This window comes from Parasteatoda tepidariorum, chromosome 9 (assembly GCF_982258835.1).
Source record: "Parasteatoda tepidariorum strain Cologne lab strain chromosome 9, Ptep-v5.0, whole genome shotgun sequence".
Taxonomy (NCBI): Eukaryota; Metazoa; Arthropoda; class Arachnida; order Araneae; family Theridiidae; genus Parasteatoda; species Parasteatoda tepidariorum.
In genome coordinates, this window is record NC_141763.1 from 44,616,684 (window position 1) to 44,634,404 (window position 17,721).

General features: G+C 30.0%; 1 protein-coding gene across 9 annotated transcripts in view; it reads left to right on the plus strand.

The window, feature by feature from the left end:
- LOC107445231 (nucleolysin TIAR) overlaps nt 1–17,721 on the plus strand; it is a 106,981-nt gene that overhangs the window by 72,591 nt on the left and 16,669 nt on the right. For all 9 annotated transcript variants that reach the window (XM_043039964.3, XM_071186438.2, XM_071186439.2 and 6 more), the window contains 2 exons: nt 14,906–14,993; nt 15,091–15,166. In XM_043039964.3, coding sequence (XP_042895898.1) covers nt 14,906–14,993; nt 15,091–15,166 — 164 coding nt within the window. The remainder of the gene's footprint in view (nt 1–14,905; nt 14,994–15,090; nt 15,167–17,721) is intronic.

Here is a 17,721-nt window from a genome sequence, read left to right on the forward strand (position 1 = left end):
GTTTTACCATATTCAGGGGTCTGTTTAGAAGAAATTTGGGCCCGTTAACGGACCCTTCACAAAATATCTTTTCATAAAAACGGACCCTTCACAAACTGATTTTTCTTTTAATCGGACCCTTCACAAATTTGTTTTGTTAATCGAATAAACCCTTCCAAGGGGGAAAAACAAGAAGGATGGATGTAAATGAATTAAGTTTTGTTTTCGGCAGACGCTTCTTCCATTATTCGTCCGAAATGAATATTCTGCGTTCAGCAGTTTAGGCTAAATACCAAATATTTGTATGTTGCATCTCTAATTTAGAAACAGCAATTGCTGTTTATTTTTGAAAAATTTATTTTTTTTAATTATAATTTTACAGTGCTGAGCATAATCTTGTATCTATTTTCAATTTAAAAACTCCTTGAAAAAGTTTTTTGCAACAACCGGACCCCATTTGCACACATTCATAAAAACAGGACCCTGATTGAAAGAATGTGACTTAACGTTTATTTTATGTTCACAATTTTACAAAAGTCGGATTTTTCACAAAATGTCTGGACAGACCCCTGATGTTAACACAGAGTTGGTATCGCGTATTATTTTCCAATTCTATTTGTGTAAAATTTAAGCAGCCAATTAGCTAGTTAATTTCTAATAATGCTCTACTATTTTGTCCATTATTGTGTGTAGTGAATATTCGACTGGTTTCTAAGTTAAGCTTGAAATTAAAACAAATATAACTTATTTAGTGTTTAAAAATTGTCGGTAAATGTGAAAGGTCACTGTCGGCAGAACATTTTACTCTTAACCATTCAGGCAGGATGTGGAAAGCCTTGCTTTCTCACTCATAGATTTAATATTAAGCATTGAATCTTTTATTCAAAAGACGGCATCTTTAATTTTTAATTGCTCACTGCTCTGCTTAATCAAAAATGAGTTTCACTGAAAGTTGATTGGATACCTGCAAGTGACGTCATGCGTGGGTAAATCGTAGGATTTGTTTACTCTAGGTTTCGATGAGCAATCTGGTTCGACACACTGTTTTCTCGTTGCTTGCCGTTTTTCAATTTAATCTGTTTCGGAAATTGATTCAACGTGACAAGTAAGCGGATTCGGATTGTTCTAAAAATAGGTAAAATATCAAAATATGCAATGCAAAATACAAATTTTATTTTATTAAAATTTGCTAGCAAAAATTTTTTCGAGATTTTGTAACTCGTGCGTGTGGGGAAAGAGTGCCATATATTGCTAGATGTAACATCGTGTTTTTTTTCCTTTGTCTTTGGATGAACAATTTAAATTAATATGTTATGGAAAATATTTTAAACAATTAGTAGCAAATTTAGTACTGTAGTTTAGTAAATAATTTTTTAAGTGAATGAAGTTTTAAAGAGGGTCTAAAATATGCAAATTAATAGTTGCAAATCAACTCCTTAAACTGAAAAAACTGAAATTAAAGTTAGGACAGTTTCCACAATTTCAAATATATTAAAAGACCTATTTTCTTCCGGCTGAACTCAACAGGGAAAGATTTTTAGCTGTTTAGTTTTCACAAATGTTGAATATTTTCGTTTTATAATATAGCTCAAAACTGTTAAATTGCTAATTCGAATAAGATCTAGAATTTTAATGGACGTTCCTTACAAATTTTGTCTGTATTTATATTTTTTGATAAATATCTTAGTTTTTGCGTAATTTGTTAGGATTTTCCAGCATTTTTCAAATTTCTTTAAATCAATTTAAACTAGATTTAAGTAAATTTTTTTTAGAAAATATATTAGAACAGGATAACGTACACTATTTTATTACCTATCCGAAATTACCATTTGCCTGATTTTATTGCTTTACATGGTTGAGAAAATATCGTTAGGAATTTAAGCAGTTTTTCTTGTCCACTAACACCTTAATTTCACTCTCTCTCTCTTTTTCAAATATATATCTATTTTGAAAAAAAGAGTTCTATCGAATGATGCTTTATTACAAAGATTCCCAAAATGTGTTCCAAAGAACTCTAGGGTTCCTTGGAATAGTTAGAAAAAAAAAAAAGGATTCCGATAATAAGATTTTTTTTTTAAAAGCAATTTTGAAACCTGCAATTGTATTCGGATCAATCAATGATCTATTTACTAAATGCGGTTGTCTTCACGAAATTATTTAAAGCAAAATGAAAGGGGGGAATGACATTATTTTAAATTTTTACTTTCAACATTGTATTGAATAAATTATGAAAAGGACATGCATTTATATATTAAAAAAAATGCATTAGTATTTCTCATCGTGCTGTTCAAATCAAAATAATTAAATTCGTAAAGAAATATTTCCCTGATGACCATTTTCAACACAGCAGTTCTTTGTGATATTTCTTTTAAGTTTTTATTTCAACGAAAACCATAATTCGCCATATTTTTATTCATTTTCAGCTTATGCAAGGACCTCAAACACATTCAATACTAGACTATAAACTCCAAGAATGTGAATTCAATTGTCGGACATAAAATCTAATTGAAGATTATTAGTGAAAACAATATGAAAACATTTCATTCCTCTTACTAAATATTTTCAAAATAAAGCAGTCTTTTAATTTATTAATAATAATTCCAAAAGTTGTCTTTATATATTTTATAAAATAAATAAGGGTTCCGACGAAAAAAGATAGATCATTAGGCCGAAAAAAATTGGAAACCGCTGCTCTATCAAATAAAAACTTTTATTTACAACAGAAAACTCTTGGAACTGGAATTCGAAAATCCAAGATGGCAACATTTTGTGTGGTTGTTAATGCAGCACTAGAGCTACAGTAATGGTCTCTTGGCGTTTGTTTGGTATATGATCCGAAAGCAATACTGGTGTGCGCTTTCTACCTTACCACAATTTAGATTAGATGACAGATGGAAGTAGTAATCACATCTGAGCTTCTCACCACGATTTCCAACGTCCCTAATGTGTGTGAACTTATCCAGTTTTGAAACCAACGGGGACGTTCCCGAACTACTAAAATATATATGTTTATTTTTGGCAGTATTAAACTCTATCTTCCTTTGTCAACAAGAAAAAGTAAATTACCATTCCAAGCTTACATTAGAACCCATCTATAATAATCTAAATTAAAGAATTTTAGATTTAAATTCATACAATCGATGTAATTTTGCATAAAACAATTTACGTTCAAAAATCTATTTTCTAACTTAACTTTTTTTCCTTTTTTTTCATGTTGGAAAATTTTGCGTGCTCTATTTTTTATTAATTTATTTTGCATTAAAAAAAATGGAAATATGGGAACTTTTGCCATTCGTCATCACTGCTCATACCCGTCGTCCCTCTTGTCAGCGAAAATAAGCAAATCAGACCTTTTCTCCCCTTTAGGTGCGTACGTAATATTTGTACGATTCTAGGATATATTTTTAGAAAAAAAATGGAATCCCGTCACACGGGGCCTAAGTCGTAGTCTAGGTCTCTCACGAAACCCCGGCCTAAGTCGCAATAGGCTATAACTAAACCCACCACATCAACGTGATGGTCAGGATGGGCGAAAGAAAAGTCTTTTTAAAACAAAATTGAATATTTTTCCAAATTATATGTTTTTCAACATTAATTGTGAAGCAACGAGAGTGAATTTGCTGGTAGAATTTCGTTTCACTCTTGACTAATAATTTCAAGCTGTTTCCCGAAATATTTTTGCGAATTACCTACATGTTTCTCAACATCAATTGTGAAGCAACGAGAGTGGATTTGCTGGTAGAACTTAGTTTCAATCTTGACTAATAATTTCCAGCAGTTTCTCAAATATTTCTGCTAATTACTATGTTTTTCAACATCAATTGTGAAGGAACGAGAATGTATTTGCTGGTAGAATTTAGTTTCACTCTTGACTAATAATTTCAAGCAGTTTCTTAAATATTTCTACGAATTACTTTTTTTTTTTTTAAACATTAATTGTGAAGCAAAGAGTATGGCTCAGTAGGCAAAAATTTAGTTTCACTCTTCACTATAATTTCAATCAGTTTTTCAAAGTTCTAAAATGAATACGCCCAATCAGTTAGCTTCATCTATGCTTTAATTTATTTTTTTTTTCCTTCGTAATTTCTTACACTTGTGAACTGTTGTTTTTCTACCATCAATTTAGGAAAGGTTCTGTTAGAATGAGAATGTACTGACAGATGAGATAAGAGCAGCACAAATCTGAATTTTAAGAAACTTATAAAAATGCCGTTGCAGTTTCATTCGTCTCATTAATATTTTTATTCTCTCCTTTTTTTCGTTTTCTTCTGAGAATTATGTTGGCCCTCATAATTTTTTTCTTTTGTTTTTTGGCCAGCTCCCAAAGAAGTTTGTCCTTCACTGGACTAGAATAAAAACGAATGGAATATTGATGATTACATTAAATCTATATTTTGCTCGTCAACTTTAACTTGGCAGAGTTAAAGTTGGAGAGAGAGAGAGTACGTAATATTGTTCTAAGTTTCTTTGATTTTTTTGGCAATTGAGATCAATAATGTTTATTGCAGAAATTGTAGGTTAAATTTCAAATTTGTGAGCAATAACTTAAGTATTTTATATCATTATTACCTGTTATAAGATATAAAATATATTTTATTTTGCGAAATGTTAGATGATCCTAAATGAAATAGTTAAAAGTTGAAAATGATTATAGGTTACTCATTAGGTTTATATATTACTATATACTTTTCAAACCTCCAAATTTTACGAAAGACTCTACACTGATAATAAAGTCGGACATTCGTTGATCCTGAAATATCGATGCATAATAGCCTATAAATCACTCTGTCAGGAGTGATTGTATTTCGGGATTTTCGTATGATTTTATCAGGTCTAAAAAGTGTGATTTTTCCGTGAATTTCACAGATTTTCGCTTTACCATAAGTAAGACCATTGATCTACTGACTTCGGCGAATCAAAACTTATAATCCGACGAAATTTTAAGAGTTCCGCCATCTAAATTTGAAATTTTGAAACATTCGCTAAATCGCTTTAACGTGAAGTTCGCATACAAGTGATTCTTCTGCCAATTTGATTTTTTTATTTTATTTTGTTTATCGGATTTTTGTCGTTTTCTGTATTTGAAACAACTTCGGAACCCACCATATTCATGCAATTTTAATATCAGGCATCGATTTTCGTATCTACCTGATTTAAAAGTTTCACATTGTGAATCGTATTCACGTTGCTTAAAAATCCAATATCGCTATTCGTATTTACTCGAGTTTAACCACTTGCACTATTTTCTCGAGTCTAGCTCGTAATTTACATTTCGGGCCAAACATAAATATCACGAGCCGGACTCGTGGATCTTAATCCTGGGCAGAACAAGAACGTCTGAATGGGCTCTTATCTCTTTATAAGAATAAATATTTTATATCTCGTCTTCTGATCTCTTATCTTCTGTCTCCTTCTCTCGTCTTCGGCACTTTTCGCGAACATTCGGGTGACAAGAATGAGATTTTCCCGTTTTTTTAACGGATTTCCACTTTTTTCGCTTTTGTCTCTGGAGTTTCAGCCTTTTTATCAAAAACTCCGATTCTTAGTCTAGTTTTTTTTTTTTAAATAAATATTCAGTTTTTTTCTGAAAATTCAGCCGTTGAAATAAAATAACATTTATTTCCGATTATTAAAGATAAACAGAAAATTCAAACTAAGTAGCTGCCAATCCTTCTGCATTTTTAATTATTTTAGCTATTTTCTCTGCTTTTACATGCAGAAAATAAGATTTTCCGCATTTTTACCTGCCCTCCAGATAGTTCGCATTTTCGTAATTCAGACATCTCTGCATTTTAATATCAAACATCGATTTTCATATTTACATGATGTAAAAGTTGTGCATTGCGATTCTTATGCATGTGATTTCAGTATCGTACATTGCAATTCTTATTTACGAAGTTTAAAAATCCAATATCGCGATTTGTATTTACGCGTTTTTAAAATCTATGTAGCTATTCGTATTTTCGCGTTTTTTAAATCCTTTGTAGCAATTCGTATTCGCTCGAATTTAAAATCCAATGTCGTGATTCGTTTATGCCGTTGTAATATCTAACATCAATTTTCGTAGTTACTCGTGATTTAAAAATTAGGCTTTGGATTCGTATTCACGCGATTTAGAAATTATGGCAGTAAGAATAATTGTGGCAGTTCTTCTATTGACGATTATTGGTATATATAGGCATTACAACATCAGCAAAACTGGATCAGGATCAAAATATGTTACTGATATTTTAGCTATAAATCACGTAATAGTATTTATTTTTAAAAAAAATGGAATGTTAATGTATGTTCTCAGTTGTTTAACGTGCTAAACTAGGCACATTCTCATGTAATAATTGACTACTCTGTGACTGAAGAAAAGCATAATTTCTAGCTTTATTTTTTCAATTTGTAATTTTACTTTTCACTAAATGTTAAGTGTCGATGTAATTATTCATATATTAATAAATTAGTACACAATTAATTTAAATCGACACATAGTTATTTATTTTCTTAAATTGTCTGGGATTTATTATTAAACGATTGCTCGCACATAAAACACTCGCGTGACAATTCAGCTTTTTTGCCTTATGGCCAATCTCTCCTTGGGGTGAATAAGTTAGGCAGGACCAGTTCTGAATTTCAGTGTAGTGCAAGGGATTAAAATCCAACATCGCTATTCTTATAAGAACTAAGTCTTTTCTTACTGTGAAGGTGTGATATTCTTCATTTATAGGAAATTTAACTTTAAATCTTAGTTCAAAAAACTATATTAAACATGTATAGTATATTTATCTAGTTAGCGAGGTTTTGATCATAAAATTTTCAGGATTTTTCCCCCTGCTCTCTATCAATTTACTTTTCGCAAAATAACGTTTTCAAAAACTAATTTTAATATGTCATATGCAATGAATTTTGCATTTTCTCTCATTTTCTTTACAAGTAAATATTATATTTTCGAAATAATATATTATGTTCAGAAAAAATTATATTTCGAACCTAAAAATGAAGCGGAGAACATTTTAAACAATAAAATTTAAATTGAAAATGTTTTTGACTTTTAAATCCTGGATTTTCTTAATATTATCTATTTGCGTCATTTCTATTATTAGCATTGCGAACAGAACTTAACACAACAGTTAATTTCCAACTTTAAGAACGATTGCTTTTATAAATGATATCTACACATATTCAATACAGACGTATCAGAAACCTATTTTCCATTGCCACCCTTATAACTTTATCAAGTAAAGCTGATCCGAATAAGTACAGTATTTGTATTGAATGTTATACAAAATTCATTAAATTGCAAAAGTGTTGGTGCTTCAAATCATCTGATCTTTTAAAAAATCTGTTGCTCAAAAGTATGCTTTTTTCTGATTTGGAATAATCTAGAATTTCTTATTATCTACTTGCTTCATTTTTATTATCAGCATGTGAGACAAAACTTAATGCAACAGTTTCTAAAGTATTATTCCCTATAAAAGCTTTATTATAAATGATGAAATAACATTTAAAGAACGATTGCTTTTACAGATGAGAATATATATATATATATATATATATATATATATCTCAATGAATCAGACCTATCAGCAACCTATTTTCCATTCCCAAACCTATTACTTTCCCAAATAACCCGTTACCAACTATTACCTATTTTTTATTTTCCTTGTTATAAACGATTTAAATCGTCTAATCTAAAATAAAATCTGCAGTTTCGAAGTATGCTTTTTAATTTTCTTTTTAATAATCTGAGTTTTCTTAATATTATCTACTTGCACCATTCTTTCTTAATATTATCTACTTGCATGTTAGACGTAATACAACAGTTTTTCCAACATATTATCCCTTAAAAAAGCGTTATTTCAAATCACAAAAAAACCGAACTATAAAATATCGTGCGCCGCATGATTCATTTAGATTAAGCCCAGGATATTACATGTTTTAAAAGATGTTATCGAATAAAGTAAATAATTATAACACATCGAAATTATATACTACCCGTAAAGATGATTAAATATAAACACATTACATCACGGCGATCGTGACGCATGTTGGAAATGAAATCTAATATTCCTAAGTAGTTAACAGCTGAAGTTATAAAACATTTTTTTATATAACTGGAATTGAGGTGAATATCTTAAGATAAAGAAGTCGTAAATTAAAGATTTTATGTTTCCAAATTTTATTTGAATTGTAATACCTTGATTCTATAATGAAAATAACCAGGATCGCGCATCTATAAAATGTATGTTTCCTTTTTAATTTAATATTTCTTTTTAACATTTGAAATTATAAATTTGTACAAGAAATAAATGACGACTTAGTGCTGTAGGAACGTTCATTCTACAAATTAGGTTATAAATTCGAGGGCTTGGCAACATAATAAGCCACATTTTCATAGTATTTATGACAGCGTTTCGGATGAAAAACATCACTACTTCCATGCTAACAATATGTTTCGTGTGTTGTCCAGGCATTATCAAGTAGATAATTAGAAGACTTTAAGAATACTAAAGATTAGTTTGATGTTAAACTATTACCTTTGGAAAAAACGTGGCTTATTTCTCTATATTGCTCTCAAACCCTTCAAATTTCTTTTTACATAAGGAATCGTTAAAATGTAACACAAGCACTTGGTTGTCTAATTTTGGTTGACAAAAGGGCAGAGCTTTATGAACTGTACTTTATATTACACTAAAATCTCTCTTACGAAAATAATATATCGAAAAATTCTTCTCAATCAGGTGGATAGTGTGGTTCTTGGCAAGTTGCTATGTGACTTGATGGTGGATTTCTAAATAACCAAAAAAAAAAACATTTTCCCGTGATATACGGTCAACAATGAACGGTTCAGCTATGTTTAGCGCTATAACATATTTTAACTTTTTTAAAAAAAGTATATATAAATATTTAAAAGAGAAAAAAAGATGTATATATGATTGATATACGAATGATTACAAATTAAATTTTTCTGATATTCATTAACAAGTTTTAAGCACATCCGATGTAATTATTAATAAAATTCTGTTTCATGTCATGAAGTAGCTAGTGATGGAATTATGTTACCTCGAAATATAAAAAAAAAAAATTACGCAGCTTTTAATTATTTTCCCTCTCATTTCTTTCTTTTTTTTCTTTTTTTTAAAAAATTAATGTGTTTTAAAATATTTTTCCTTTTTTTTCAATTTGAAAATAGTACTTTAAGATGCCTTTTTCTAATTGATTTATTATTAGAACTAATTTACTTAACATGATATGCACTACAGCAGGGCTTCCCAAATGGTGTTCCGTGGAACCCTAGGATTCCGTTTAACCTCTAATTAAATATTTAAAAGTAATTTTTTATAGGTTGTAACGTTCAGAATTATCTTTATAAACTTTATAAAGTCGGTGTTCCATTGAAAAAAAAAAAGTATTATTTAGGGAAAGATTATTTAGCGGAAAAAAATTGGGAACCGCTGTTTTCGCAGTATTTTTGATGTTATATGTGTTTATTATATTTTTATAACATACTCCCTCTAGTAATTGTTTATTATTCCTATATAATTTTAGTACTATACGTACACCCATATTTACTTGCTCACTATCGCCAGTTGCAGTATATGTGTACTATAATGCACTCCTAAATTTATTGTGATCAATTGCAGAGTGAAATGATTTTAAAAGAGTAACATTTAATTTCATAATAAAAATATAACTAAACTTGTTTAGCGAGAACTCATAGTGGAAGTAAACATAAAAATTTGCTGTTTATCACCAATGTTATCTATTTCTGATGATTCCACCCTGAATCCGTAATTCTTTTTTACTCAAATTAACAATGATGGTCATACCCTTCCTGTTAATCATCCAAAATTTATGCCAAGATGTAAGGTGGCTTTATTTTCGCCAATAGTTCTCGCCGAACAGATAAAAGTAGTTAGAATTTTTGTTGTGAAATTAAAATTATTTCTCGCTGCAATAGATCAAAAAAATATCGGATTACATGTTCATGTAGTAGACATACATATATTGTAGTTAGAATAATTTCTATTTAAGATTTATATTCACATTTTCAATAAAATGAATATATAAAGAGTTAAGGGGTCACAGTACCCAAAAAATGACCAAAATATCGATATTTTTTTATTGCTTATAATAAAATTTCAAACTATTTCAAATGCACTGAAAAAAAAATCATCTATCTACATTTTTAAAGAAGTTATGATTTTAGACTGCCCTAAAACCGAAATTTGATCAGCAGACAAACTTAAAAGTGCTTCTTCTCATAGATGATAACTTTGTGTTTTAATCTTAATTAAATCCGTAAGGAATTTTTTCTATTTAAGATAAAGCTTTAAAGCAAACTTTTTTTATCTTAAGTATAATACTTTTATTTAAACTGTGCATGGAATAAGCATTTTATGAGGTATTAAAATTTTTGCAGCATGTTATATATGCCTAACAGAAAATTTTTACCTTTTTTTCTACTTTTTTTTTCAAAATAATCTATAAAAGAACGTTCTAATTGATATATCGACAAATGAATGTGCAAAATTGTTAAGATGAATATTGTAAGCACTGAGAAGAAGAAGAAAAAAATTGAAAATATATTGAAATAAAAATCTTAAAATTTAAAAATTTTGAATTTTTTCAATTTTTTTAAAAAATTTATAAAAAATTGAACAGTTTAACTGTTTTTTGAAGATAAATTATTGATTATAAGTTAAATCAGCATATAAAGCATCCATAAAAGGAATGATTGTACCTTTATTTAATGCAAGAGTAATATGACCCCTTAAACACTTACTCAGATTAGACTTGTCTCCTCTTCTAAAAATGCTTCAGAAGTAACTCAACATGAATCCATTCATCGCGTCTTGGAATTATTTTTAGTGGCGTTGACTACACAACATAGTTAATAAAGCTAAAATAATTTCATTAACTTATTTATCATTTGCGCTTAAAATAGCTTACGTTATAAGATTAAGCAAAACAGGTTTTTAGTAGTTCATCCCATCAAAATAAAAATTAACTCTATTCAGTATCGTTTGACAAGATGCTATTGCTCATTGTGGTAAACTCATAATTGTCAGAATTTACTACAATTAAACAATTTTCTCCTGTACTTAGCCATTTGGAGGGCTATAAAAATAGCCTGTTCTACGGTATTTTTTATTTAAACTGCACAATATTGGTGAAGCTTTAATTGGTATCAAATATATTAATATAAATTTTACCCATATTTAATGTATATTAACTTATATTTGGTATCCATTTAAATTGTACCAATTATGATACCAGTAGTGCCTATTTTCAAAATTAATTAAGCATCAATGGCGTCAATAACAAAATGTAGATTTTTTTTTAAGCTTCTGTACGAATTACATGCAGATAGTGGTAAATTTGTGATGTTAATATTGGCGATTTATGTATGTTTTGGCAAGTTATATTTTTTAATAGGGCTATTATATTTTATAATAGGGCTATTAAATGGCAGCTTTTTGCTGTAAATAAAATCGAATTTCTGATTAAAATTAAGGTATTGATTTCAGATATGATATTCTTGTTATACAGTGTAAATATCAAAAATCACCTTAGATCGATTAGTGAGAAAGGCATCCAAAAATTTTCCTTATGGAAAAAATCTACCTAGCACTTCACATAGCTAAGCCACAGTTCGGTAAAGTAAAGTAAAATGAATGTGGAAAAATTGTTTTACTAAGCATCAGTATCAAATTGGGGTAATAACACTGGGGAAACCAAAAAATAAAAATGATTCAGGCTGAAAAGTTGAAAAAAATGTTTATTAAAAAAAAAAATGACTGCATTATTTAAAAATTATTGGAAAGCCTTGATGTGTATTAAAATTAAATCTAAGTGTGATATGCCAACATTACACTCATTAAATAACAAAATTCTTCTGAAATAAGAAGATTAACTGAAATTAACTTTTTCGTTACGATCGCCGTAATTTGCCGGCATACACGCGGTGCCCTTGGTGTACGAGCGCCGTTTTTAACCGGCGTTCATACACACGGGGCAGAAGTTAGTCTACCTAGTTTTTAAATTCATTATACTGAATTAAATTTCTAAGAATTTTTTTGCAGTACACTAAATAACATTTTAATTTATAATTCTTGGAAAATCTCCGAATATATACTTGAGTAAGAAAATCCGAAGATCAGCTGACCGACATGCAATAGCCACGGTTCACAGCACGGTTACAGTGGCGTCATTTCAGTGGAAGAATTACTGTTAAATCTTCGCACCTCCCTCCTCTAAACATTTTATGAAAGCTATTTAAAAGTCAAGCTATGTAGGACGGAGAAACTTAATAACTTATTTCATCACTTTTATTAATCCTTAACAAAACTAAAAATCTGGAATAATATTAAATGTCAATTTTCTATTTTTATTATTCATTTAATGTTTTATTATTTCGTTATAAAAAATTGAGTGTTTCAATTCATTTCATGTATCCATTAAAACACTCGGATTGCTTTGGTTCTTATTTTAAGCGACCTAACGATTTTCAACAATGTCAATTTTAGCGGGGAAAAATTAGCTTCGATAGCGGACTGCGTGTCAACTTATGCCGCTTGCCTAACATGTTTCGGGGGTTGATGGAAAGTTAATTTTTGTCTACACGGTTTTCTACAAACTTTCCCATACTTCATATTTTTGCACTAACGGGGACTTAATGATGTTAAACCACAAAACCTAAGATTTTTCTTTCTTTTAAAATAGATTTATTTTAAGAGATAGCGTGAAACATCGCGAATCCACTTTCACAATTACCATTAATGGCCCCAAATTTTTATTAATTTATTATTATCCCGCAATGAATGAACAATTATAGTACCATAAAAGAAATAATAATGGATGATAAAATTCCAACTCAATAAGTTAGGGAAAATTAATTAGTTTGAGATACCGTATTTTTTCTTAAAATATTGTTCTTGTAAATACTTTTTAAAATTTTGTTTTTTTTTCAACTCTTATTTCAAGTATTCGTGTACTGTTATACATTTTTACAGTAAAAGGAATAACTGAAAAAAATTATGTTACACGTTAGAAAAATCAAATAAATGCCACCACAAGCAATTTTGTTGTAATTGTCAACACAAAACACTGTTATTGTTGTAACATTTTTCTGTAATATGGCAATCGCAGCTGATCGTACATGTATAACGAAAGGCACGTTTTATGTTATTCAGTAAAAAATAAAAAAATAAAACTCCTATTTTTCCCACACGGACATCCACTCACACGTTTTTATTTCTTTTAAAAAATTTGAACTTGAATATTCGCCTATTTTATACTCTATGTTGGCGATTTCCAATTTTTATCAGTTCTGGAACCTTGCAGGAGTAGTCTTCCTACGGCAGAACCATAATGAAGATTGCGAAAGTATTAACCAATGAAACTAGTTTATTTTAAAAGTATTTAATACGAGGAATTATATATATATATATATTTTTTTTTATCATCAAAGGTTTTAAATCTGATATTTAAAATCGCAGTCTTGGAGCTGTATATCAAGGTATAGTTTAGTTATGAATTTGTTTTTCGTGTATAAACATGTCTTGTCTAGGGCAGTGTCATAATAACTCTAAAATGCAGCATTTCAGAAAAATCAACTTAAAGAATACTATAAAACTTATTCTGAAATAGATACAGAACTGACACAACTGCCCTCAATTGGATAAATTGCGAGTTAGAGATGTGACACTTTTTGAGCTTGATGGGGGCACTTCATACATATTTTTTATTGACATAACCTCAAAATTGTTGCTTTTTGACTTGTGTCACTTTTCTTACCGGAGTGTGATATGCTGTAAATAAATAAAATAAGTTGAATTCTGGTTTTCATTGAAAAAAAAAAACTCTTATGCACATTAAAAATGGTATTAGGGGAATTTTCTTTTAATAACAAATTTAGTTCTTTTGATTTGGAAAGAGCAATGGAAATACTAATGTACTGTTTTATAAATACACGTTCTTTTCATAATTAATTTACTATAATGTTAGAAATATTTATCTAAAAAAAATATCATAGCCATTTATTGTTAGCATTTTTCTTCATATAAATAATAGTATACTAAATAAATAATAGATTACTGATTTGATATAAATGTAACTTTATTTTATAACTTTCGTTGAATAGGTGACCCAATTTTGAGTTTAATACTCTCAATGTTCAACTTTGTATCCTTGTAATTTTGAACCCAATCCAGAAGAACTCCTGGATCAAGTATAAGTATTGGGAGAAATTTGCCTTCGTGGAGGACTTTTTGATGTAGCTAACTCGCATTTACTTTACATGGAGAGAAAAACTACGGAACTTCCCACGGTTAGCTTGACGAAAAGGGGAATCAAACCCATGATTCGTTTACCACTGAGGATATTTTTCGTCAACACTGTAGTCGGGTGCAGAGTTTAAATCTCAGCCATCGCTGGGTATTTAAACCCGGATCACCTCTTTGGGAGACGAGCGCTCTATCCCCTGAGCCACCACAACTCGTTATAAATCTAATTAAAGATTTCGCAATTCTTTACTGATTTAACAGAAATCAGATTTCTCGGAACCCTTTTAATTCTTCCTCGAAATGCTATTTGGAAACGCTACTCTGTTATCGAATAATAGATTTTTATGATCTAATTTTCTAAAAAGAGACTTAAGCTGTCCTCCTTTACTATAATGGGATTTATTAATATGTAATGTAACATGTCCTCTTTTTTTTTATTTCAAAAGAAAAAAAAACTACGATGGAATAAAACGTCTTAATTGTTAGGTGTGGGGGCAACTGCTTGTAACTTATTGCAAAATCAGATCCAGAATAACTTGGTAATAAATACTGAAAAGATTGATGCTGTGATTAGTATTTTAGCTTAATGCTCTTGCGGAAAGAATTACTTTGATACCTCTAATTAGTTTTTTTTCTTTCTCTCTTTACAGAACACCACCATATTTTTGTTGGAGATCTTAGTCCTGAAATAGAAACTGCACAATTACGAGAGGCCTTCGCAGTATTCGGAGAAATATCGTAAGTTTCTTTTTTTTTCATGTGAATTTATTAGTCACTTATTTTACTCATGTGTTTTTTTTTTTTTTTAAATAAATTATCAATTCTTTAATTGCAGCGATTGTAGAGTTGTGCGAGATCCACAGACGCTCAAGTCAAAGGGTTATGGTTTTGTGTCATTTGTGAAAAAAGCGGTAAGTTATTTTGTAAAATACTGTCCCCCCCCCCCTGCATGATTATAATGTTACCCTTAAGAGGCCCTTCCTCTCCCCACCGTACTTAGCGGTTGAAAGGGTCGGGAAACTCCTAATTATGCTTTTAATACTTTTTTATTTGATTTTCATCAGTAAACTGATGTCGGATATTTTCTTCATTCGGCAGTATTTTTCTATACACACTAAGTACAAAGATGCCACCCAATCACAATTTGCGATATAAAGGGTGCGGTATTTTAGATAATCTATTAATTTTTTGAAACAAAATTATGCCAATGCAATTCTGCACAAAATTTTTGATAGGTAGTTAAATAGTATAATACAGTTGCCTGTGATTAGAGTTCTGATAAGAATCTTCGTTTTTATGCAATTAACGTTAAAATACTTTTTAGCGACAACAAAAACTGTTTTCCTCAGCTTAAAATGTAATGAAATTAGATTTTAACAGGGTGCGTAGCGATTTTAAAAAGTGCTTATTTTCGTTTTTCAAAAGCCCTTAAAGGTGCTTTTTTCCTTGGATGTTTTTAAAAAGTGCTTAATTTTCCCTTTTCCGAAATGTGATATTTTTCTTTACCATGTTGATTTTCGCCACAAATTATACAAAAAGACATTCAACGTTTTCTCAATTAATTCAACCCCAACCTATTTCGGCGTACCGCCGGTCTGTAGTGTATGAAAGCACCATTTATTTTGCATGTTTGATGAAATACTCCTTGCGTATACTGATCTGGATTCAGTGGTAAAGATTTTTGACTCTCATTTGCAACCCTGCTGCATTTTGCAAGAGATTCTCTACTTCAAGCTTCATTTTCCGCTCTCTGTAATAGAATCGAAAAATCTCTCAAATTTTTGTTGATTACGGGGACCAACTAAATATTGCAATTTTTTTTTCTCCATTACTGATAGAAAATTTCATTTCTCTTGTTAATTTCATCGTTTGTGACTCGCCATCGTCTTCGTCACTGTAAATAAAACCGGATGAAACTATCAATTATCAAAAACTTGCCAACCCTGTCTAATTTTATTTTTCAAGGTGCTTAAAAATATTTTTTGAGTGCTTAAAAAGTGCTATATATATATATATATATATATATATATATATATATATATATATATATATATATATATATATATATATAAAATGTTTACTCAAAATTAAAAAATAGCATTTGATGAAAAATTCAAATTTGATGAAATTCTAAAAATTATCCAAGCGCTATTTCTCCTAATCTAATAAAGCGACCCCTTGATCTCAAACTTTTTTGGTCGAGGGCCGAAAATCGAGAGAAAAAAAGTTGGGGCCAAGTCAAAACTTCTAAAATAAAAAAAATAGGATATACAAGTTTTAATTTGGATATTTAATGAGATGATTGAAATTGTGATTTCATTTCCTTATATTGAGGTTCGAAGTGAGATGTGCTTATTTTAAGAAACTAGAGAAAATGCTTGTCTATTAGTCTACTTGTAAAACGATTTAAGATTCATAGTTGAAAACACTTGTTCACATGTATAAGATGAAGCAAAGATAGCACTGATTTTCTGGGCATGAGATAAAATTTTGAAAACTATCTATTGGTAATGATTTGTGAAACTCAAACTTTAGCATGTTTAGAAACAACTGCTCCAGTTGATTGTTAGATTGCAACTCAATTAATTCAAGCTGCAAATCCGACCTCACTGTTTCACAATAACGTTGAAAGGCATGGTAAAAATATTTAATTCTATTTGAATGGCACTTAAATCCTGAAATCTGCTTTCAGAATCAAAATGGAGTTTTTTCAAGCCATTTTCATAATTCCCAAGCTTTTCCTTATTTAGTGAGGGTATTGAATTTAACCTCGAGAAATAAGACAAGTCGTTCTTAGCTAGCTGCCCAGCTAACAGATTAAGCTTCAGTTTAAAAGCTTTAAGGTGGGCGCAGATATCATCTATGAATTGATTTTTCTCTCTGTCCAAGTCCATTCATCATTGAACGCATGACACTCTTAAATCAACTTTGCGTTTTTAGTAGCTTTTTTACCCGTTAAAAAAAGTTAACAAATGAGTCGAAAAAGTACTAGCCATATCATAAATTTAATAATTTCACCATTATTTACAATGACATATGTGTGCAATTTTTCCAGACCCAAAAACTTTTAGAACTCACGCCGGCTGAAAAATCCTCTCGTTGGAGCTTAAAATGCGCAGTCTGCCACATGTGAAGTGCAATTCACCTATAGTAGATTCCCCATACGTCTGCTCCTCGAGAAAGACAAACCTACGTTGGAGCCAATCTACGGCTATTCTATAAAGAACTTCTGCTTGCAACATCTTACCGATTGAAGCTGTCTGTGCTAACTATTTCCATCAATTTATGCTTTGTAGAACAAAAATAGAGAAAGTAAAAAGGTCATCAAAACTGCGTTAAAAAAGAAACAACTGTAAACAAAGTAGGCAAGAAAATGGATGTATAAAGTATATTGTTTATATTCGCCACGGATCGGCGAGTTAAAATTCTATCCGGGGGCCGGAAAAAACCTTCCGGCGAGCCACAG